The sequence below is a fragment of the Haliotis rufescens genome, unplaced genomic scaffold (genome assembly GCF_023055435.1).
Source record: "Haliotis rufescens isolate VD_foot unplaced genomic scaffold, xgHalRufe1.0.p SCAF_8, whole genome shotgun sequence".
NCBI lineage: Eukaryota > Metazoa > Mollusca > Gastropoda > Lepetellida > Haliotidae > Haliotis > Haliotis rufescens.
This window is the reverse complement of record NW_025964372.1, coordinates 7,246,875-7,272,562: the sequence shown is the minus strand read 5'-3', so window position 1 is coordinate 7,272,562 and position 25,688 is coordinate 7,246,875. Positions and strand designations below refer to the sequence as shown.

At 39.3% G+C, this 25,688-nt stretch overlaps 1 protein-coding gene across 4 annotated transcripts in view; it reads right to left on the bottom strand.

Annotated features, from left to right (window-relative positions):
• LOC124148969 (ras-specific guanine nucleotide-releasing factor RalGPS1-like) overlaps positions 1-23,122 on the bottom strand; it is an 80,045-nt gene extending 56,923 nt beyond the window's left edge. Inside the window, exon 1 of one of the 4 annotated variants that reach the window (XM_046520270.2) lies at positions 22,971-23,122. Coding sequence is in view for 3 of the 4 variants with exons in the window: in XM_046520264.2 (XP_046376220.1) it covers positions 7,657-7,737 (81 nt within the window). In the remaining variant the exon portion in view is untranslated. Of the gene's footprint in view, positions 1-1,959; positions 2,008-4,732; positions 4,896-7,656; positions 7,857-22,970 lie in introns of those variants that run through there. The other 3 variants (XM_046520264.2, XM_046520265.2, XM_048388863.1) reach the window with 3 other exon arrangements.
• Positions 23,123-25,688: the final 2,566 nt, after the last annotated feature.

Here is a 25,688-nt window from a genome sequence, read left to right as displayed (position 1 = left end):
AATGCCGTACTCAGCAATATTCCAGCTATAGGATGGCAGTAAGTAAATAATCGAGTCTGGACTACACATCATGAGCATCGATCCACACACTTGGGATAAGATGACATGCATCACAAAGTCAGCGTGCCTGACCATCCATTCCTGTAAGTCGCCTTTCACTATTGTTTATATCCAGCATGAGTTGCTGGAGACCTGTTCTAACTCGGATCTTAACGGGTTCAATGGTGACTGAAGAAATCCAGGGTCAACATAAATACTGGTAGACAAATCAGGACCACATTTCTTTAGCTTAAATATGCGCCAAGCTGATTGACCCTAGCTACATGGGACCCTGTCCTTGCTATCAAACCCATGGCCCTGGTACAAAGCAATCTCAGGTGATCATAACTCCCATACCTTAACTCAGGGTTAGAACTTGACACTAGCCCGCTAGCCCGAGGCTAGTAAAAATTTCTTTGGGCTAGTACAAATTTCTTAATTTCCCCATTGTTGTAACACTACATGGGCATTTGATGTGTACCCAGGATACTAGGGCTAGTAAAGCTGAGTTTAGTTCTAACCCTGTTATCTGGAAGGTTGTTTTGTTCCACAAAGCAGTCTGTGCACTGTCTTAACTCTCACGATAGTTGTAACATCAACTACTCTGCTTGTCCTGATTGAATCACATAAGACAATAAGCATCCTACTGATAACTGAAGTCTTCAGTGAGTGAGGTGAGGTATCATTTTTGAAATTTCAAGCTACGACAGTGACAATAGAAATGGTCATTGTACCTTAGTCGCCCCTGGTACTGTGATTGAGAAGGCTCCAAACACCTTGCTGTGTGTTCTTAGTCGATACTGGACAGTCAGCCATAACACAGTCAGCACTCATAATGCCTGGATGTTCCCTACACATGATAAAACATAACCTTTCACTCAACAGCTGTATGGTGTTTTTGTTGTTTTCAGCTGATGAAGTACAGACATCCTCATGATTCACGCTATCATACACCACGACATCTTCAACGTTCACCTCCGGACATACAAAGCACCATATTAGTTGAGAGCATCATGAAGAGTGCTTCAGCATCCCACCCCTGTATCAGCAGCTTGCAGAGCTCTATTAATAGACTTGTACATCTCAGCAAGGTAACAATCCACATTTTTCCAGCAACGCAAGTTCTAATTTGTCAAAGCCTTTCAAAGCCTCCCTTGTTCTAACATAACCAAATTGCAACCTTTGCACAAAAAACTTAGTCTGGCATGGCAGGAGTATTCTGTGCATACACTGGGATTAATAATATTCAAAATCGATAAGGCATGAAGAAGCTGCACCTACATGAATGAGACGGAGTCGAGTTGGTTGTGATCTTACAGACTTGTTCATTACCACGTTCTGATGTGTTCTAATCCCCCCGACCATGTCCTAACATTGACCAAACAGCAATCTCCTCAGTCCTTGCAAATACACCGAAATGGGTGCTTGTCAATTGGGGGCTTCAGCTTGTGTGATTTGTGTTGAGACGCTGGTTAGCAGGCAACTGATGATGTCTGTGGCCAAATCAGCGTCCTGGTGTCAACAATGCACACGACAAGCAGCATGCCTTTCACAGGAATTAATCCTGGATTAAATTCCAATTTTTGCTGTAAACATGTAAATACATTTCTGGAGATATCTTACAGTTTCATTAAGACTGGAATAAACATTGAAATTTTGTACAGAGGCGGTCTACAGAGGTTTCAGGGGGTTAGATCTCGTCCTTTTGAAAGTCCAATGAGTGGGTGAACGTACACATTACTAGAAATAAATACTCTTTCTGTGAATACATCCATTCTTCTCCCTTGAGACATGTGTATACGTGCATAAGTACATTCAACAAAAAGTCAACAAACTAATCCATATCAAAAAGTCGGGTACATCGTCCAACACATTACATGTACCAATTACGTAACATATCCTTCCTCACACGAGTCCTACCTTAATTCTTGGGTTAAGTGCACGTTTGTACATGTTCACAATTTACATTACCCATCAGCTTGATGACAAAGCCAGACAGTGAACATCCATGAAGGCCACACTCGCCGGTGTGAATCTATTACAAAAGAGCGGGTTTCAAATTTGAAATGTGCACTGTCTGCCACCTACACAGAAACAAACAGACATCCGGAAATAGACAACTGATATTGACACTTGACCCCAGCTGCTGCTCTCAACGATTTATAAAGAACTTTATTTGTCCTGTATCAACAGAGACTTGCTAAAATCCACGTAGATGGAGTCTTGGCAGAAACTGATCACTGCGGAATGACAGACAGGCCGATAAGAGCATCAGGGGTAGTCAGCTTGTTATGGACATCACCGATAGACTTATCTACGCCTAGATACTCGCCAATCCTGTTACGTGCAGTACCAAAGCTAATATGATGAATTGTCAAAGGATTGCACAAGACTATCTTTGTGTAGGTGACATGGCTACTGATGCTAGATGCTAACATTGCCTTACCAAAAATGATTATAAGGTGCCGAAGTGTTGCAATGGCATGACATTTTACTACATACATACTAACTGGGCAAGTAGGATCAATTTCCCATAAGATCTGTTCTTGGAACCATCCACTAGCTGCAACTAAAATATCCCCACAAGCATAAAAGCGGGGTATGGCACTTCTCAGATTTGGGGTCAGTGACCCCTATTAGGACTAGGCTGTATGATTTCAGGAGTCTACCGCTGAAAGATACCTGTCACTGGATTTTTATCTCATCAACTTATGAGATGCCACTACATCTTAGGGTGTGTGATAGTTTTCACAAATGTTCTGAAGAACGGAGTCTGAGGCTGTTGCTGCTGGGAAGTGGGAGTGGAAAGTGGGGAGCAACACTGGATCTGAGGTGGAGAGGACCTGGTCACTCACCACTGCCACCTACTTGACCAGGACCTCTCCATACTGTCCTGATCAATACCTGTCTAATGAAATGCTGTGTGCACACCTGGGTCTGATTGAAATGCATAATGAGCGACATTTTTCACAAGTGATTTTTAACAGACACAATGTACATATGAAAAGATTGCCTGAACATTTGTTGAATATATTCTGAAAGTCAAATTCTTTTGCAGGGCCAAGAATCACAATACATTGTTTTTGTGCATATAGTTTTACGCCACTTGAAGCAATATTCCAGCAACATCACAACAGGGGACACCAAGAATGGGCTTCACAAATTGTACTCATTAGGGAAAACAAGACCAGGTCTTCAGTGTGGCAAAATCATTGGGAAACGTCCCCTGCATGCATGAAGGACTTCAATTAGAACTGACACACAAATATCCAATGTCTTGTGCTGGCGTAACTGGTAGTGGGTGGTGCACATGATACCGACTCTTGTACCAGCGCCAGACGAGATAGGACATCTACGTTGTGGCAAGGAGCGTTGTGGCAAGGAGCGTCACCCTTTGACATGTTATCAACATATATCTGACTGCCCATGTCGCCTGGGGGCTTGTCAATTGCATTCCGTGGTACTTGTTGACAGAGTGATCGACAACAATGCAGCTGATACCAGCAACATGTGACTAGGACATACGACAGTCATACTGATAACAAAGAATGCATTAACAACTCAAACATGCATGCTATTCTTCAAAGTGAGTTCGGCCAAATATTTGTATTTATTTACATTTGAATGGTGAAAAAAATTGAGCACACTGTACAAGTCAAGAATATTAAAATATTGACTAGCTATTTAGTAGCTCAAGTAATGCACTTGCTAAACCTCATGTACAATATATATATATACATGTACAACAGTAACGTGCATGCTATATATATCTTGAATACACATATGACCATCACGTCTGTATATTGTACATTGTTGTATCACCTGCAGCTGTGCATGGATATATATAATACTTATGACTGGCCTTACAACTCAACAACAATGAAACATGACCGTAATGGCATATAGAGAAAGGAGCCTTTGAAAGACATTTGCCTTGTTTCACAAGTGTTCTTGTTTTATCTTTGTACATTTCACGTCCAGATACAGAGGTACTCCTGCACATATCTCCTAGCAGGGCAAAGCACTTGGAAGTTTGTAACTGGGGACGAACATGCTCATTTCAAGTGGCTTTAAAACAAAAGTTGTGAACAACACAACAGACTGTGAACTACAACAAGTAAAGCAAGCATCCTTACTTACTAACTTAAATTAGGAATTTAACGTGCGCTTTCCGACATATGCGTAATAAAGAAAGCATCCTTGTCCCACACATGTATATTTCAACCCTTGAAGGCTTAAAGACAAATCCCTAGAGCTAGCTTGAGCTGGCTAGACTTGCTTTTGTTTGCATTTCTAGATTTATTTTTTTTCATAAAATACATATACTCCATGGTCGTGGTGCAGAACTAGCAAATCCCTTAACCTGTTCAGAACTACCTTACAGATACTGTTGCATGAGACATATCCACATGCTTATCCAAGCATGGTTCTGTTTCAAACATCAACACGAAGGTACACACACAGCTAGTTTCTATCCTACAAAACCTTGTACAATTTGAAACATCTCATTTGGGAGATTTAGTTTATGAAACCAACCTAGACATATGAAGTCATCCAAACCTAGCTTATAGGTACAAATACCTATACACAGATGCTAAACACTTCATCAATTACCACCCTTCAGCATGCACATTTCAACACGACATACATGTACATCATAGTCATGGCAATACCAGCTAAATTTCATTCATACCTTTCTCTTAGAAGCGTTGATCTTGTCATAACAGGTACATAATCCAACAGCGATCTGACTGCTAGTGTCCTCCATGTTGACTGAGAGAGTATTGCAGCAGGTCACAAGCAGAGCCTGGTCATAAACCCACAGGGACAAAAGACTCCACTGAGGCCTGCTCACCAGCCCATAGCTGGAGGAGTGTCAATCTATGGCCTCTAGTTGCAAGACAAACAACTGGTGGAGCGTGACAGCCGCACACCAGCCTGCCTGGGATCATTAGGTATTAGCGACTTCAAAGGGGTCACGGATGAGTGGTTGTATTTCAGGTGTAGTCTGGGTATGTGTGAAGTTGGTGCGAGAGATGAGCTGGATGTTGAAATTCGGTTATATTCTGGGTATGTGTTAAGACTGTGCAACAGTTGAGCTTTATGTTGAAAGTCAGGTATATTCTGAGTATGTATATTTGTTTAGAATTGTTTATTAATATTCAAGATTAATGTTGCCAGTTCGATGTACATAAGAACGTCCCATAAGTCATGGAATAACCCAAAACATCACATTGATATTTTAATAGATTTAAATAAAATTAAGTAAGTTATTATTACGAGTAATGAGAATTTTCATGGTAGGGATTGATGAGCAAAATATTTATTGATTTTCTGGAACACAAATATGGGCTATTAACTCGACTTGACGTTTTTAAAGTTCAGTTTCTTAAGTGGTTGCACATTACTGACAAGTTAATTTATAAATCATCTGAAAACCACAGTTTATCTATCATAATTCTGTTGCTACATATACAAGATTAACATTTAATGAAGTTAGAGTCTTAATCTTCAACAGAAATCAAAATTTGTCACAAAATATTACTGCAAATTACTCTTGTCAACTTAATTATTACTCTTGCCAACTTAAATATGGCAATTTGCCAACTAGGTGAAACTCAAATTCAAAGCATTTACTTTACACATTATAAACAGAAAACTTAAACCCTAGCCTCCATGTTACAGAAATATCCAAGATACAAATTGCTTCCATTTACCAAAACAGTATTAAACAGTGACATTAAACTGCAACCCAATGATCACGAAGGGGTGAATGGAAGGATGTTTACAGGGGGGTCCAGTTTATGGCCTGGGGGCAAGGCTGGCACCAGATGGGGGGTGGTGGTGGCATATAGGTCAGTTTGTAAACAACCCTCGGCCTTGAGAGAACTGGGCAGACATGGAGGTCGCAGATGGGGAAACAGCCACCAGGAAATGACTTCCACCTGACCTGCTGTATTGCACAACTGACTGACCCTCCGTGAAATTAACATCAGTGTAATTAACAATAATTAGTCAAATCTGATGATATGTATCACTGCAATGCAATATGTTTATTGCCATGTCCAAATTAACACCTTGTAATACACTCCACTTGACCAAGTATAACTCAATGAAAGTTATTTCCTAATTGCAATTAACAAATTATAACTGGTATAACATCATTAAGCCATCTGCCGTGTATATTGCAAAATAAACATGACACCAGTATGGCTCCATGCAAAGAAAACTGCACATGGTTACTATTGTAATTGCCTTTACACAAGTAATTAGCATTGTTTCACCATGCTACAGATTGCCTATGTTTTGTTTGTGTAGTGACTTAATGAATGTACAATGGTCAATCCTGTATAGAACAACTGTCTGAAGATAAACATTACAACATCCCCATGTTTACAAGACCAGGGATTAAAGTTGGCTTGAAGAAGGAAATTGAGACCTACTCACACAAATCCGCTCAGCAGTCAATCCAAAGATACCCAACCCCCAAAGCAGGACTCAGGAAATCCCAACATCACCTTTCAGATTCTCTTGGTGAATACACCAATCAACAAAAGGCTAAAAGATGTCGTAAAGTTATATGTGAGATTACTCGCTTAAAATCTGCACTAATTCAAAACATACACATTTTTTTATCGTCAAATGAAAAATATACATTATTAATACTTTTTCAGCCACCCTTATTGTGATCACACACAACACCTTTGTTGGCAAAATAGGACAGATTCATTAGTGAAACAAGAAATATATTGTCTTAACATTGTGTGATATGATTTTCAAGAAAACAAAGGATAATAACTCTAATCTTAAGTTTAACACTTTGAAATTATTTAATTCGATATTGTAAGTCTCACACTGCAAGATCACCATTATCTACAACAGCAATAACCCTAAGATCTAACAACACTCAATGTGATTTCTGTTTTAGAAACTTTTTCATTAGGTCTATCCTTAAATAGATGTATATAATACAACGAGCAGTGAGCATGGTGACTACCTATTTCTATCTTATGGACCAAAGGAGATTTCAGTCATTGAGAATGTTAGCTTGAGCTATCATTGGCTTCCTCACTCCTATCTGTATCTAAGCATAGTCTTCTAATATCTTTTCAGGAGCTAGCGAACAGTGACCCTAAATTTAAAAAACAGCTGCCAGAATGTCCAATAAAGCTTGATGGAAACGGGTTGAAGGTGTGATGGCGTACCTATGTTTGACAAATCAACAGGCCCTCAGAATTCAAACCACGTTATCCATTGGCATTAGCCATTCTGACAATGTTTAGGATAGAAATTAATTTGATCCTTGACAGAGACCACAATGTTCCACAGACTGTACATGAGCTTAAGCCATCCATTCATCAGCCCGCACTTTGCCTGATATTGACATGAGCATTTACAGGAGGAAAGGAGGTAGAATAAAGACACAACACTTCCACAGACAACAGCAAGTGACAGGACTCTCGATTCCATGACAACCTTCCATCAGACAAGTAAACACAACTTTATACAACCGCTGTCTTGAAAGCAGCTTTTGGTCAAGGTTCCCAACTTGTTTTTTGTACAAGATGGGCGCCTTCGAGGTGGAGGGACAGATGGAAGTGTGAAACTTTTACGTACCGTTCTGGCCCTGTAAAGCGAGGCACTCCGGGGACAGAGCTGGATGCCATCCATCGTCTGAACCAGAACGTCAAACTCCATCAGGGAGATGTAATACACGGCAAGTTTGTCGAAAAAATTGCTGTCCTCGGATTTAGGGCTGAGCGCCCAAGTTGTGATGATGCCTGTCCATGTGTCGGAAGCCTTGTTGCTTCCAAAAACTTAGCATAACTTACCCAGCTAAAAATAGCAGGGAGGTGAAGAAACAAGGAACAGACTCTGGTAGTGTAAACCTATCTCTCTCCACAGGCATATGCCAATCAAAGATCCCATGAGAGTGGGAGGGGAGGGGGAGGCAAGCTGGGAGAGGGGGGTTGGGGGGTTAGATTGGCAGCAACTGCTTGAGGTACATCAGTTCAGCTGTGAAGAGTGTGCTCCTTAAATGATGGTCAAGGTGGTGATAATGGATAGCGGTCAGGACTAGTGTATCATGTCTTGCACTGCCAGCTCCATAATGTCCAACAGGGCTGTCAGTCGATGGCCTGGTCAATCACAGGATTTCTATGAAGCTGAGATGGTTTATTGGTCTGTTTATGGAGCTGGTCAAATCTAAAAGATGATGGCCAGCAAAATGAGAATCATTGATGGCGCCAAAGGACACATGGGACGCAGGTCATGAGGGATTTTGCCAATGGTCGATGGATCGTAGCTGACAGGGGATTACTGCAAGACATTACCCTGGGAAACAACTCCAGCTCTTATAGCCATTAGAAGGCATGGACTCCATAATCCCACGATGCCATGGTCATAATTTGGCTAATAACAAATTTTGAAGATGACAGGTTTTTTTCTGTATATACTGAACACAAAAGTTAAGGATCATGAATACTTTTGGGATATGTTTTGGAGTGAAGGCTTTAAAGTACCCCCAAAATACATGATCACTAACTTTTTTGTTCAGTATGTATAATCAGTCTGTGCTAAATTCGGTCGAGTCTTCTAGCCTAAACTTGTATCTTCTCTTTACCTACAGTAGGTTTTAGTATGGACCGATGTCATCTGATCTTTGTGACCTTAAGAAATTTTACTAGACTCTGGCTTCAGAATAGTGGCTTAAGCTACAGACTGAATCATACTGTTTGGTTGTGAGTAATGAGTGGACCGACCTTTTGTTTGTAAACACCATAAAGGAAATATTTTGACATTTTATGAGCTAGGCATCTCATATCTTTAGCATCAGATCCCCTCTTCAAGGGTAACCAAACTGTTTAAAAATCCACATTTTAAACAGAAACCCCTCTGGCCACTAACACTGACAACATCAGCTCCCAGGCCACTCCAACCAACAGATCTACATTTTTACATCTGACACAAGACCTGCAGCCAAAGCTTTCAATAAGAAAAATAAGAAAAATATCCATGACTACATTTGAAAGGCCATCCCATGTAGAAATATAATACAGACCACATTCAACACATCTACAGTGCCTTGTATTGGGAACCTCAACAGAATTGGACTCAAAACTATTGTTGTCGAGTAGGGACTTCGTAAACTTAAGAGATTAAACAATATTAAACAAAATGAAGGAGTGGGTGTTATTTTAGTCTCAGTTCACAATTCCGTCACTGGGTTGATCAGGTTTGGTTACTTCAAGACCAAAGTCTTATCACCCTTTCGACCTTGTGACAGTGCACAGGAAGTGCTAGAAGCCTCCGTACCACAGGGCAGTGCAGTGAAACTGGTACTGCGGCACTCTTCTCCTTGGTTACCCGGACACAAATATGGCATCCAAACCCAGTCTGTGGAAAACGCTCTTGTGACAACTAGCCCGAACAAGTCTCTTAGCCTCATTTTCAGTAGAATCTTGCTATATTATATGGATGATTATCAGCTGAGCTCACAAGACCGAACATAATTTTTCTAGACTCAGGATTGTTTTTTAAATGCAGCACTCACCAATATTTCAGCTATATGACAGTGGTCTGTAAATAATCAAGTCTTGACCAGACAATCGAGTGATTGACATCATGAGCATCGATCTATGCAATTGGGATACGATTACATGCATCAACCAAGTCAACAAGTCTGACCATCTGATCCCGTTAGTATCCTCTACAAGCATAGTCGCCTCTTATGACAAGCATAATTCACGGGGCGCTACAACTTGTACAAGCATGGGTCCTGAAGACCATTCTGTTATGCATCTTCCCGAGGCAAGAGAGTTAACTGACTTTAACAGTCCAGTTTCCACCCTTGCCGAACTAGGCTGGAATTCCTGGGCTCGATCGTAGCGCCACCAGTGGCTATTACCAGTTATGTCCCTTCTAAGCCTCTCCTATGGACCAATCACATTCCACTTCTCGTATCACTTGCGTTTGCTTCATACAAAATGAGTCAGGACGATCTGATCAATAATCAAGATCTATATTGTGATAAAACAGGTCTTACATCGCAAAATGCATCAAATCACGTGAGCACCTTGATTGAAAACATGAAAAGATTTGGAAAATATCTGCTTACAACGAGTTGGCGGTGCACATGCTTTGCAAATCCTGCAATCAACCGAAATCTTCATGACAGTTTACGAACCGGATTTCGATTTCGGTGCGTGTTTTTGATTGGACTATGCATAGACTCGTTAGTCCAGCCAAAATGTAATTCCATAATACCAGCCTAGTTCGGTAAGGGTGGAAACTGGACTTTTATAGTCAGTTAACTCCCTTGCCTCGGGAAGATGTCTGATGTGGGAATCCCCACATTTCAGTGGAGGTTGTTCATATAGTGAAAAATCATTCAGGCCTTCCCATCTATCGGAGTGAAATGAAGAAATTCAGAACTAATTACCGACATATATTTTATAAGGACTCATTATTGTATTAGAAAGTCATAAAAATGTGAACACAATGAAATATGTAGGACATACAGCCATCCGCAGCGGCCCATGCACAACTAATAGCGGACTAGTAATACGATTGCAATGGAAATATGTCGTTCACATCCGTGAAAAAACAATTTTAGTCAAGCGGCAACATCTTTACCAGAATTGCAACGAGAAGAATGGAGGACAACAATAATTTCAGCGGGCGTTACTTTTATATTTCCCAATGTTTCTATGTCTATTTGTACTTATTGTTCAATGTGATTCATTTAGTGACAAACAAGTCCAAGTATAAATATACATGTGGTTTTTATTTTGTTAGATCTGAGCATAATGGCCAGCCAGGGTTGTGTTTTCAGTAAAGACAAGCATGTGAATAGAGTTTGGCAAGGGATTTGCCTCCAAGCGATCCCCCAAATGTATTTAGTTTATAATGTATGGAATGTCTTTCAATTTCTTTCAAATCACAAGAAGCAATTGCCCCACTATAAGCATGCTGAGGGGCTCATGGTCAATTTAGGAATTAAAAGCTACTCGCAATCACCACTAGATCTACATCTTATACGGGTATATAGCAATGAACGTTTAGGACATTCGTCAAAGGGAAGAAAAATATGTTATACATTCATCAGTCAAACTTTTGTAGATATGTTCGTTATTCTATATTCATGACACATTAGAAATCTCGAACATCGTCCATGTCCGCCATTTTCTCACACGCATTACGTTCCCGAAGTTAGTGCCAATTCACCATTTTTAGCTCTTTTTCATGGAAGCAAACGAAGTGTTTCACCTGCCTGTGCTTCCGTGTCCACAAGAAGACATACTCTATTACAAGTGGCTTTGTTTGCAATGAATACGTCTTTATGATCTATCTTTTTCGTTTTCACTTCGCATAGTAAAATTCCTCACACACTATGAATGTTAATGAGGTCAGTTTTTCTTCGTTTCACTCTGATAGATAGGAAGGCCTGTGATTGTTATAACCAATACTGCCACTGTTCAAAATCATCCAAAAAAGTACCCCAATTTTTCCACACATCATGCCATGACACCCAGCTATAGCTGTTTCCCAGAGTATTAACCAACACGAGGAACTAACTGATCCTCCTTTCTCATGGGTGCTCTCGTATATGTGCTTCATACATCCTGCCTTAATAGGATGTTTATGCAAGGCTGAGTGCCTGATCACATATATAAATCAAAACACTCAATCAAGGTGTAATGGCCATTCCTGAAGCTGTTAAGAAATGAGTATTGACTTTTTCTTTAAAGGTTCAGTGAGGTCAGTGTAATTCTAGAGCACTGGAATGATTGCCTGCATCCACTTCGCTACTCCTACCTATGTTTTTTGACGAAAGTTGACTAGGTACCAGCCATGTTTCTAATGTCCCTTCATTAGAATTGGATCGAATATGCCTTGAAAACTGGTGTCCACTCTCCGATGTCGGCTCATTGACAAAACCTATTTCTGTGGGTCAGTACATTTGGCATGGAATATTGTCATAAAAAAAAAGAATTATTATCGGCTAGTGCCAACTACAATCTCATGTTCTCAATAATTTTGTTGTGGTCTGATGTTTTAATTACAATAGGTAAAAACATGGCTTGTATAGAAAGTGAAAAATACAATTTCTTCTATAATCATAAGTTTTGATGAATAAGACAAATCAAATCCAACCCCAAAATATCTCTGTTTGTTGGGAAAAGATGATCATATTACTTGTCTGAGGTTTTATGAGACATTCCCTTACAAAAAAGCTTCCAGTGTATCAACTTTGCAGAATCTATGGAATAGCTATTGGCGATTACATCCGTGGATTATGTTGTTATATGTAAAGATTGTGGCGCTTATGAAGAATGATAAACCTTGAACTTTAGAAAACTTATTACTGGTAATAGTAACATGTATAAAAATATTTAATAAAGACAACATAAGTGTATCATACGCATTTATTGATTACAGTATTTATAACAATAATGGCTGTTGTCATAGCAAACTTCAATTGCTGTTTCTGAAAGATCACGATCATGACATAAGCCGAACTCTTTTTTCTGGTCTTCATAATTTCGGCTTATCTACGGTCATATAGGGTACACTTACAGCTTACAAATAAACTATAGCCAGACTCTAGATAGACCGACATCGGAACAAGAGTTTTCAGATAAACATTACACAGTCCATATGTTATAATCTGTGATTAAATATACCGTATTCAACGTAAGCGCCCCACTCTAATAGCGCCCAAGGCGATATTTGCTAATATATTGGCTAGTGAACAAACCCAATTAGTACCCTTCCGATTGATCAATGTACACAAGACTTATTTATTCGTGTATAATACACTCTTGTGTGTTATATGCACCTTAATTACGGGCAAATAAATTCTGGAAAATATATCTGTCGTGTATAATACGCACAGACTTTTCTTTTGTATCATTTCAGGCTGTCAACATAAACCACAAAATTTTCGATCTTTCAACACTTTCACCAAAATTATTTCCTAATAATAGCCCACTTTTTCTAATTTTGAGAGCCCCCTTGGCGCTTATTACGTCGAATACGGTAATTGTATGATTAATGCAATACGACAGTGGAACATGACAAGCAGCCACGTCATGTCCTCACCGACTGGTCCTCTGTCAGCAGGTCCTCTGCTTTAACTTACGCAACCAAATTAATTAAAGTATAACTCAGTAGTAATACAGTGCATATAATCAGTTATTACACAAGGAGCAAAATATATTGGTGCACACATTTCTGATACTTGCACAGTGTTTCCATATCACTTTTCAGTCATTCTAGGCACATGATTGGCTGATTTGTGAGTCCCTATACTGGGCTACTTTCGCTACATCCATTCGTTCACATTTTAATCCATCTTCTCGAGGCAAGGATGTTAACTGACTATAAAAGTCCAGTTTCCACCCTTGCTGAACTATGCTGGAACTTCCAGACTCGAACATAGCGCCACCAATGGCTATTACAAAATGGTTGCGCCCAGTCAAAATGATCAGATCGATAATCAAGATCTGTAAGGTAATAAAACGGGTCTTACTTTGCGAAGTGCATCAAATTAAGTGAGCGTTGATTAAAAACATGAAATGATTTGAAAATATCTGTTGAGGTCGAGTTGGCAGAACACATGCTTTACAAATCCTGTAATCAACCAAAATCTGCAATGTCGATTTCATTCATTCGAAAACATTGCTCCATAATTCCTGCCTAGTTCGGCCGTAGGGTAGGTGAAGATTGGCATGCTTCCTATATATCATATTATCATGAAAAAAATTACATTTTGTCTGGAAATCATTATCCTGAAGCTAAAATGATAACAATGCTCTATAATTATAGTTCAGAGCAAGAAAGACATATGAAAGTACATACAAATATGCTGTCACTCTATGATAAGATGATGGGTGTTTGTGAATTTATAGTGAGTGAGTTGGGGTTAACGCCGCTTTCAACAGTATTCCAGCTTAATATGGCGAGAAGGCCCGAAGTGATGCAGGTCTCAGACGTTAACCACTTCGATGAAACCTACGAGCACAGGTATGGTGCTGACAAACCTAGAAACAATTGGGGCGAACCGGGATTCGAACCCACAATCATAGATTTCTGGCATGCCCAAGGAACGCAACTCTGCACAGTGAATCGCAGCGCCTTAGACGACTGGGCCACGCAAGCCCGGTGTGAATTTATAAGGAGTTAAGGGCTCATTGGGTCAAGTAAATACACAGACATAATCTTAATCACATATGTTTTAGTCTCAATCATAATCAGAAAACATAATTGTATTGTTCCTTACTACATTGTGACAGTCATACCATCATGTAAACAAGTCGGTTGCTAAGCGTACAGGATGCTGCAGTGAAACATATGCCCCCCGAACCCCGTATGAATTCTTAATGAACACCTTTTTACTGTTATTACTTCAACGACCATTTTGATGAGTGAATGACATTGCCAGTGACCTTGTCATCTAACATGAGGTAAATGAGTGAGAAATGCTGATGAACGTACATCAATAACTCATCTAACGAATCCAACATTTATTGGTAATCTGAAGAGGTAATCTGAAGAGCCAATCTGGATAGTGCGGAGGTCCACATCATGGTTTGTGATCTCTGGTGACCTTGACCTAGCTTTCCTAGCAATAAGTCCCCATATGATGAGACAGAGACTGCTACTCCATACCGACTTTGATTTTTTAAGAAAACATACTAACTTTCATTCCCATGTCATGTTCATGATACAGACTCTCTTTTGTTGTTTAACGCCACACTCAGCAATATTCCAGCTATATGATGGCAGGCTGAATCTTCCCCAGACATCAGGTTTTGACTGTCTACATTTCACATCAGCTTCACACTCTTCACAGAACATGCCCAGTAATTCATGATTGGGTTGGAAATGCATGAAATTATTAATTGTATGTGGCTCATTGTATGATGTGTCATGAATTGGGTTGACACAAAATCCACAACTCACTATATTATAATCATGTTTTTTGGAGTTTGTCGCACTCAGCAATATTCCAGCTATATGATGGTGGTCTGGACAAAACAATCCAGTGATTGACATCATGAGCATTAATGTATGCAATTGGGATACAATGACATGCATCAACCAAGTCAGCGAGCCTGACCACGCGATCCCGTTAGTCGCCTCTTACCACAAGTATGAGGGTTGATACAGACTCTTACTTACTCTTTTACCTTAGTTCAATAGATGCAACATTACCCAAGTTACAGTACCACTATCTAATACCAAAAGACAAGTCCATATCACCAAGCCACAAATTCCAGCTATACACCAGATATAGCCGACACTGTTAAAAGTTGTCCCTGGTTTCTATGAACATGGTGGAACTCCGTACACAAAAAACACCTACTCAGTGTGAGGTATTGTAAGTGGGGTAGAAGTTCAGTCTGGCACTTTGGCCACTAGTCTGTTGTCTGTCACGTAAAAAGACTATTGGTCCAGTAAGTATTGTCAATAAAAGTTGATACTTTAACTTTCATGATGTCAAGTGACAGGTTCGGGCTGAATGAAAACTAAATGGAACATGACAAGCAGCCACGTCATGTCCTCACCGACTGGTCCTCACCGACTGGTCCTCACCGACTGGTCCTCTGTCAGCAGGTCCTCTGCTTTAACTTACGCAACCAAATTAATTAAAGTATAACTCAGTAGTAATACAGTGCATATAATCAGTTATTACACAAGGAGCAAAATATATTGGTGCACACATTTCTGATACTTGCACAGTGTTTCCATATCACTTTTCAGTCATTCTAGGCACATGATTGGCTGATTTGTGAGTCCCTATACTGGGCTACTTTCGCTACATCCATTCGTTCACATTTTAATCCATCTTCCCGAGGCAAGGATGTTAACTGACTATAAAAGTTCAGTTTCCACCCTTGCTGAACTATGCTGGAACTTCCAGACTCAGATACTTTAACTTTCATGATGTCAAGTGACAGGTTCGGGCTGAATGAAAACTAAACAAGAAATCATGCCTTGACCTTCCTGTCTAATTTCCAATTTCCAATCTAAGGGTGCCCTGGGGTGTTTCAGGTTTGCTGCTGTAGTATTTGAATGTGGTGACCCCTCAATCTTCAACCATTAATGTAAGGATTTGACTTCATGCAAATTTCAAACACTCTCAGTAACAATTTTCTCATTCCTATGGCATTGCTAATCATGCTAATGCCAGAAATATTTACAAGCAAGTTTCAAGAAGCGATATTAACCAACTTCTTTTCCAATCTTAGTAAAAGCATCTGACAAACACCCCAACCATGCCATCAGAATAATTGATCTTGTTTCTATGGAAACCACCAAAAAAAACCGATTAAATTTATAAATCTTAATTCCAAGGGGAACTTGGATAATTTTAGTTATGACCCGGAAAACAGATGTGACTGACAGAGCTTATTTACATAATCACTGCCATCTCTGTGGAGCCATGGGATAATGTAGACAGGTTATGATGCCCCAAACAAGAAAAAACTATAGAAACGTGTTTGATTCACTCCTACACAGCTGAACTGCTCCCCAACAAGTGAGACAGTTCCGACTCCAAGGACAATACAACTAACAGACCGGAGTCCTGTACACATAATTCTGATTGTCAGGGCTTACACCAGTTGTATCTCATTTCCTCCAGAATAAATCAAAATGAATCTAACACCCTTTGTTCATCTCTCATCACTCACACCTGTATACTTGAAACACAGCAGCCAGGTAGACAAGGCTGGACAGGTAACACAGTTTAAGACCAAGCCTCCCCGCCCACACCTTCACAAATGTCACAGGATTGTCTTGAACTTAGTTCTCCTTGTACATCAAAACTGTTGACTGCATTTGATGGCCATCTCCCACAATGACAGCCTATCTCTCAACTAAAGGTGAAAATAGTTAGCTTTTAGCAAATGCAACAAGAATAAGTATATATTTTGTCATTTATCATTTGCACAGTGTTTTCACCCCAATGGCATGATAAAAAGTTTGTGACAGGACATAATATTTGTTTGTTTGTTGTTTATCTGTTGTAGCCTTTTCAGCATGCATACCTATATAACTTTGCAGATCTTTATTTACTGATTGAATGCAGGCGTCATGTACATGTGAACACTACTGCCATGAACAGTGCATAAGAAGTGCGAAGTGTTTTTTTATTTGGTTTTTGTTTAACGCTGCACTCGACAATACACCAGCTATATGACGGTGGTCTGTAAATAATTGAGTCTTGACCAGACAGTCCAGTGATTGATATCATGAGCATGGATCCACATAATTGGGATACAATGACATACATCAGCCAAGTCAGTGAGCCTGACCACCGATCATGTTAGTCACGTCGTACCACAAGCATAGCGCCTGTTACAGCAAGCATGGGTTGATGAAGACCTATTCCAACCCGGATCATCACGGGTTCCGGACATACTCAGGGACAACTAGGTAGACTGTACTATATTTGCCGAGAGTAAGTAGGTATTCCTTTCACTGGAAGATTGTCACTGACATTCTAATTCCAGTAGCACTAACACTAGCATCTAAACTGGTTACCATGATGTCACAGACACAGTTTCGGGGTGAAACTAACTAGCTGGTATTACCAGTGTTTGTGTTGACTGTGCAAAGGCTGATTGGGAGTTGACTGTGCAAAGGCTGGTCGGGAGTTGACTGTGCAAAGGCTGGTCGGGAGTTGACTGTGCAAAGGCTGATCGGGAGTTGACTGTGCAAAGGCTGGTCGGGAGTTGACTGTGCAAAGGCTGGTCGGGAGTTGACTGTGCAAAGGCTGGTCGGGAGTTGACTGTGCAAAGGCTGATCGGGAGCTGACTGTGCAAAGGCTGATCGGGAGCTGACTGTGCAAAGGCTGATCGGGAGTTGACTGTGCAAAGGCTGATCGGGAGTTGACTGTGCAAAGGCTGATCGGGAGTTGACTGTGCAAAGGCTGATCGGGAGTTGACTGTGCAAAGGCTGATCGGGAGTTGACTGTGCAAAGGCAGATCGGGAGTTGACTGTGCAAAGGCTGATCGGGAGTTGACTGTGCAAAGGCTGATCGGGAGTTGACTGTGCAAAGGCTGATCGGGAGTTGACTGTGCAAAGGCTGATCGGGAGTTGACTGTGCAAAGGCTGATCGGGAGTTGACTGTGCAAAGGCTGATTGGGAGCAGCCACTTGGACTACGTCACTGCACTGTAGACTTGCTACTTGACGCAGCAGTGTATTGTAGATGACATCATCAAGGGAATGTTGCTGCATGTTAGAATTTGGGGGAAACACTTTGATGAGCACATTTTGATCAAATTGATTAAGAATTGGTACACAATCATACAGAAATTTGGATGTTTTCTGATAGATGTGAAATGAATATTATCCATAGCCTAGTGTTCCCACTACTAATAAAGATACTATCACATCTTAATACATATATCAAAATTCAGATATTTTCTTACTTTTCCCCCTTGGCAAACAAACATCACTGTCAGTCACCATCTTTCAAGGGGAGGTAACCACATTTTCAAGGCAAACAAAGAATGTCAACTGACACATCCAAGGTACAAATCGCGTCTTGATTCAGATAAAATAATGCAAACAATTAATTTTAGAATCTACAAGGAGTTATAATCAAACTGAATATGTAAGTAGTCTTAACATTATCTGCCAGAAAATCGGCAGATGGAGGAAATTTCATGCAGTCCAACAGAAAAGTTACCAGCTACGGGCAGGTAGGCAGTTATTTTGGACAGTGTCTCGAATAAGTTGAATAATTAACACATAATACATGAAAGGGGAATTTCAGTGGTCACAAGTTACACTTCATCTGTTTATTTTATATATTAAGTTTGCCAAATCATTCTCCATCACATAATATTTCTCCAAATTACAATTACTTGACATTTCATCTTATTAAAATGATGCACTGCATCTCTCTACTTTGGAAAGTTATATAAGTTCAGTTTGATTGTAAAATATTAGAAAACAACAACAACAAATCTCTCCAATGCAAACCACAGGGATACAGGCGACTATGCTTGTCGTAAGAGGCGACTAATGGGATCATGAGTTGCTAGCTTCTTCAACCATGGAGCCACCTGCTGCTGATGTTGATAGCTAACTTCTCTCCGCTGGTCGACCCATGAAGATCCGGGGAAAAAAGTTTTCATCAACCAATGCTTGACATAAAGGGCGACTAACGGGATTGGGCTGTCAGGCTCGCTGACTTGATTGATGCATGTCTTTGTATCCCAATTGCGTGGATCAATGCTCATGATATCAATCACTGGACTGTCTGGTCAAGACTTGATTATTTACAGACTGCCATCACATAGCTGTAATATTGCTGAGTGCTGCATTAAACAACAAAGAAAACAAAAAACACTTCGCACCTCTTATGCACTGTTCACGGCAGTAGTGTTCACGTACATGATCCCTGCCTTAGATTAGTAAATAAAGATCTGCATGGACATACAGGAACGCATGCTGAAAATTCATGCATATCTGTAAGCTAGCAACTCAAAATTAATTGGGTAATAGTTATATATTGTTTGTATTTTATGCAAATATGCAGCTTATGTTGAGCTGCAACTTATAAATTTCTACAAGGTATCAAGATAATGCTTGTGTATTCATCTTAATTAAAATAAAAAAAATTCCAGGCAACACATGTACATCATGTTTCACATAGGTACATAGACTAACATATGGTCTATGAAATCTTTTAGTATACAACTGGGGCGGTCGGGTAGCCTAGTGGTTAAAGTGTTCACTATTCACGCCGAACACCCGGGTTTCGATTCCTGACATGGGTACATTTCTGGTGTCCCCCGCCATGATATTGCTGGAATATTGCCAAAAGCTGAGAAAAACCATACTCACTCACTCACTTATTATACAATACATTTATCTCCTCTAGGTGGCTAGAGCTGGCTAGACTTTTTTTTATATCGATCTAGACTGGTTTTGTTTTCAAATAATACAGATATTCCTGTCATGGAGCAGGACTAGTAGATACCTAACTGTAGAGATATGAAGGAAAAGGGAGACGACTCTGTACTGACAGCTTTGATCAATGAATCACTGAATGAGTATCAATATTTAATTATTATTGCACAGGCAAAATATCCGTAAGGTCACTTTTCAATAACAGGACACCCAACAAACTGTTTACAGTGTCTGCCTCCCATCCTCATCAATTTCCAAGTCAATGTCTGAATTTTCTAATCATCCTAATGCACACAAAATGATATATTATGTCATACGAAATAACACATACCGTATTTGACGTAATAAGCGCCCAACTCTAATAAGCGCCCACTGCGATATTTGCTTATATATTGGCTAGTGAACAATCCAAATTAGCAACCCTTCCGATTGATCAATGTACACAAGACTTATTTAATCGTGTATAACATGTGTTATATGCATCCTTAATTATGGGAAATTAAATTCTGAAGCTGTCGTATAAACACATTTCAGGCTGTCAGCATAAACCACGAAATTTACGATCTTTCAACTCTGTTGTATTTCATCAAAATAATATTCTAATAAGAGCCCTCTATTTCTAATTTGGAGAGCGTCCTGGGCACTTATTACGTCAAATATGGCATACCTCAAACTCACTTTGAGGTCCAGTGGGTACAACGAAAATAATTATGTTTATAATGAACTGTTAATCTCTGAGCGGATCACTTGTCTATCAGCCTATCACAACATCTGCGGCCACAGGCGGCTGTTCAAAGCGGTAATAAACAATTGAACTGAAGGCTAACCATTAACTTGAATAAGTACTGACACCTTGTCCTCAATTTACACCCTCAATGAACAACAGTAAACAGTGATTCGAAACTGCTTGAAAACATAGATGACATTGTGACAGACCAGATCAGGTCAGATCCGTCTTTCAACCAAAGGTAATAGCAAAATCACAGATTTTCTGACTGACGGCCAGTGATTCTTGCATCTGTATATCAATGAAACTACTTTCAATAATATATTTATAACATGTATTTACTTGTTATCATGGTTATGTATTTTATGTTATTTATGAGATGAATAAACATAGTACAAAAACATTGCACTTGAACTACTCATAACTTCAGATTGATCATGTTGATGTCACACGGTCATTGTTTCCTCACACATATGTAAGATTGAAAAGGGCAGATTAGTAATAAAGTGGAAACAAAATAAACTGCCAGACAGATAAGAACATGGATATTTACAAAAATGACACACATGGCAAGATATTCAAAAAAACTTTTTTTGACTGTTTACTCCAATGGCCACGGCAACGTTTGGAACGAACAGTTTTAGACCACTTGTCCTTATAATGATAACATACAGCAAAACCCTTAAAAAGGGCAAATTCCTACTAGTCCTTACAATACCTTAAGTATTGGGCAGTTTGGCAAGGACTATAGGACTAGTGACAATTTCTAACGCTGCATGGAGAATATCAACAATTAGATTTCAGATTTTGGAGGGGATGCAGAAATATACCATCAAATGTTTGATTTTTTTAACATGGTAAAGTTTTTAACTTTAAGGGGGCAATTGTTAAATTTTGTTTGATACACCAATGGCTGTTTATATTAGTCATGATTGTCAATGCCATTATGTGTTTTATCAGTCTCATTGTAAGAAGCTATTTCACTGATCAATCAACTGGACCATCTTGCTTGACAGGAATGAGAGCACAATGTAACCAAAAATATGTTAGATCATGGGGGAGGTAACTTGAACATAATTATGACTCAAAAAGTGTACTTGATGTTTAAGTGAAACATCTTAAATACTGAATAAATGTCTGTTTTGAACTAGTGCCATGCGGCATTGGAGTTGTGTAAATTGTAAATAGTTAACAGGGGTAATTTAATAATCATTTACTCACTTACTCAGTACAGTTCTGTAGCTCTGTAGCTCTGTAGCTCAGTAGCTCAGTAGCTCCATTTCCAATTCCTTTGTTATGAATGTCATTCTATACTGATGAACGGATTATATTCACCTAATGTTTGAGTATAACAGGAACTCTCTATGTCAGAGACAGAGAAACTAACACAATGTCAAACTGATAAAGGTATAAAATAATAATTGCATTTTGATGAAAAAAGTTCATTTAAAACTGATAATCATGAAAAAGACCAATAGCACCCACTGGTCATTTGACTCTGGATTGTTCCATCATCTACTTTGTAAACAGACCCATGAAGATCCGGGGTAGAATAGGTCTTCAGCAACCCATGCTTGCCGTAAAAGGCGACTAACGGGATCGGGTGGTCAGCCTTGCTGACTGTTGATGCATGTCATCGATCCCAATTGCGTGGATCGATGATCATGACATCAATCACTGGATTGTCTGGTCCAGACTCGATTATTTACAGACCACTGTCATATAGCTGGAATATTGCTGAGGGCGGCATTAAACAACAAACCAACCAACCAACTCTGTAAACATGTGACACAAAGACCATGCTATGTTTACATCCTTTATCATGTTTATAATTCATTACAAATCCCATGAACAAGTAAACTGTTAGCTGTAGACATAGATCAGACAAGGTATTTATTTGTTGTTATTTTTGTTATTTATAAACCAAAATCAATGTCAATTTTCTTTCAATTTTGATGATATTAAACCATCATGACATAAAATTGCTAGTCAGTCTAGTTTTGATAAATAAACTGACTCGTTTCAATATCAGTTCTAGGCTAGAACCTAAATTTACTTGTAAGGTTATGAACAATATGATAATTTTATGGTCCGATGGTGACTGAACTATCATTGGCGATTTTCACCTTCAAAATCAGTGACTTATTTGGGAGCAAATGTATTATAATTCATGTAAATTTCAGGAAAATCAACGAATTCATCCATCTGTCACTTCATCATTCATTACCATGCATAGTGCCAATGCGAAGTAAGTGTGCAATGAATCTTACCTTTCATGAATAAAATATCAGTACTGAACTTCAAAAATCCAAACGCAGTCGGAAAATTAAATGCACTCAATATTTTATGCAGAATTCAACTGAAAGCTCCCGAAATCAACGACAACGAAGTGGTGCCGCAGTTCAATGTGCACTACAATCGATGACGTCACCAATTGTTGTCATTCGACATTTTCTAAACTCCATCGTTGAAGAGCGATGCTATTTCCCAACAACACATTTTGTTATTTCCAAATTTAGAGCCCGTAATAGCACTCAAGCGGCTGTGTTTTCAGAATGTTTAAGACACCGAGACGCCTTTTAGTGGCCTCGTCCGTTGAAAGGAAACAAAAGAAAATATGCATATCATCTCATGTGTATCGCTTGATTTGGGGACAATCATTGTTAATTGTTTTTTGAAAAATGTAACGTTTTTGTTATTTAAAATTATCTCCAAACAATATCCTGAAATGCAAATTGTGTACACATTAGGAGACATAAACCATCCAGAGAATAAACCCTGGAATAGTAAGGCATAGGAATACAGTACCTGTACAGGGTGAATAACTCCTTTTTTCGTGTGAAAAAATAAAATAATATTTCAACAAAATACTTTCGTGGCCGAGTTATACAGTGTAGAGACAATATGATAGATTATATGGTCTCTGTACAGTCTAACAAAACGACCCTATGTCTGAACGTGACGAGTCACACGTGGGTGAAATTAACCTAAAGATGTCGACGACAGTCAGATAATGACGACCGGGGATACTGAAGAATTCATCAGTTTCAGTAATACAGAATCTTATATTTGGGGTTTTATTTCCACAGTAAATAGAGTTAGCTTGGCCATTATACTTGAAGCTATGCTATAAATTTGGTCAAGTTTCAGATGTTTGCAAAACAATTCTGAGAAGCACACCGTTGTCCTTATAGTTAAAGTAACACTTTGATAGTGTTTGATTCAAACCATTCTCCATTAACTGTCCTTCATAGCGGATTAAACCATGACATAGTTAATTTATTTTTTAATAACATGGTAAATATTACATATAGTATGTAGGAATGTTTATATTTTGCCTCAAAATAAACGATTAAGTAGGATAATGGATTCACAGAGAAATGTATTTCAACACCCTGATAAAAAAAGATGTTGAATCAAAAACAAAACTATTGTTATTCAAATAATACCAAGTGTCATAATATGTTTACAACGTCGTGTCTGTTACGGCTAGAAATCCGTCTGTCTCCCTGACCCAAGGGGGGGGGGGGGGGATATTATTAATGAATCCAGCTCAAGTGTTGATTACCTCAGCTCCTGAAATAAGCATTGCACTGGACTCCATTTAGATTTTTTTATTTTGTAGATATATATTAAAAAATAAGATTATTTTATTTCTATTTTTCAGGAACTAAATATTAGTCGAGAGATCGCGTACCCGTGTCAGAGCCAGCCCAGCTATTTAGACGAGTCTACTTTAATGTAGGGGGACACACGTATCATAACGTCTTGTTTTCTCAATAGACAGGTAGGGGCGTGTCTATTTTAGGAAGGGGTCAGAGTGAGGGTCGACTTGATGTCGCCACAATACCAATACAATATTCATTTTCAATCTAATATCTTACCACAGCATTAAAGTGAATTCAAACGGTAAATTCAATATTGTGAAAACCTAGACACGTGTCATTGAACCACGGTCATCAAAGGTAAATTCATTGTTTTTCTTTTTTCTTCTCTCCCCCACAAAACACTTACGATTTTAGATGTCGAAGCGTTCGCAACAGCTGACACTCAGTGATTCTTTTACGCGCGCTTCATGTTCGTCAAGGAACAAATCAACATAATTTTCTTATAACACTTTTAGTGTTTAAAAACTAATTTTGGGGTTGCCTTTTAATTTAATTTTCATTTAAATTATTCTTCAGAGTAAATTAATTAAAACATCTGAAAATCAAGGGATTTTTAAATCAAATCCAGTTTTTATATTTCTAACTTCAGTTAATTTAAATGGAAGTATCTATCGTAGGTAACTTCATTTTTAGTATTATTTCAAGGTTGTTCAATTTGCACAAACTAATGTGAAAACAGTGATTTAAAACTGAAGTATTAGTGTAATAGATATGACGACTGTCACATAAAAGTCATACATTCAGACCATTATCAAGCATGAATGCGAAAGACCGCGCACGGTATTGTGCCGAGAAACCTAGAAACATATTGGGGCGAACTTGTTTCTGGCGCGCCCAAGGGACACAACTCCGCACAGCGAATTGCGGCGCCTTTTAAACAGGCATCGCCTACACTTATAGGACAGACTTGACAGCATTCTCACACGGGCTCCGTTATCGTGATGCGGTTTTGAGGCCAGTCGTGGTAACCTTTGTGCTAAGGTATGGTCGTCAGTTTGCCCACTGAGATACCACTCTGCAGTTTAACATGGATACCCAACTCAGACACAGTATACTGACTCCGAGCCGACCAGTCCTTGTTGCAACCCCTTAATTCCTAGCGTCAGGCAAGGTAACAACAAGAACATTCGACGCAACCGGGGATTGAACCACCGACCTTCCGCTCGCCGGGCCCTATCACTAGACCACGGAGGCGGTCGTATGCAAGTAGGGAATTCCACTAACGTGTCAAGGTCACGAGCTACTTTTGTCCTTCCAGCCTCTTGGCGTTGTTCGCTGGCTTCCTTTAGCGAATGGTTACCAGTCTGCAATTAACTGAGC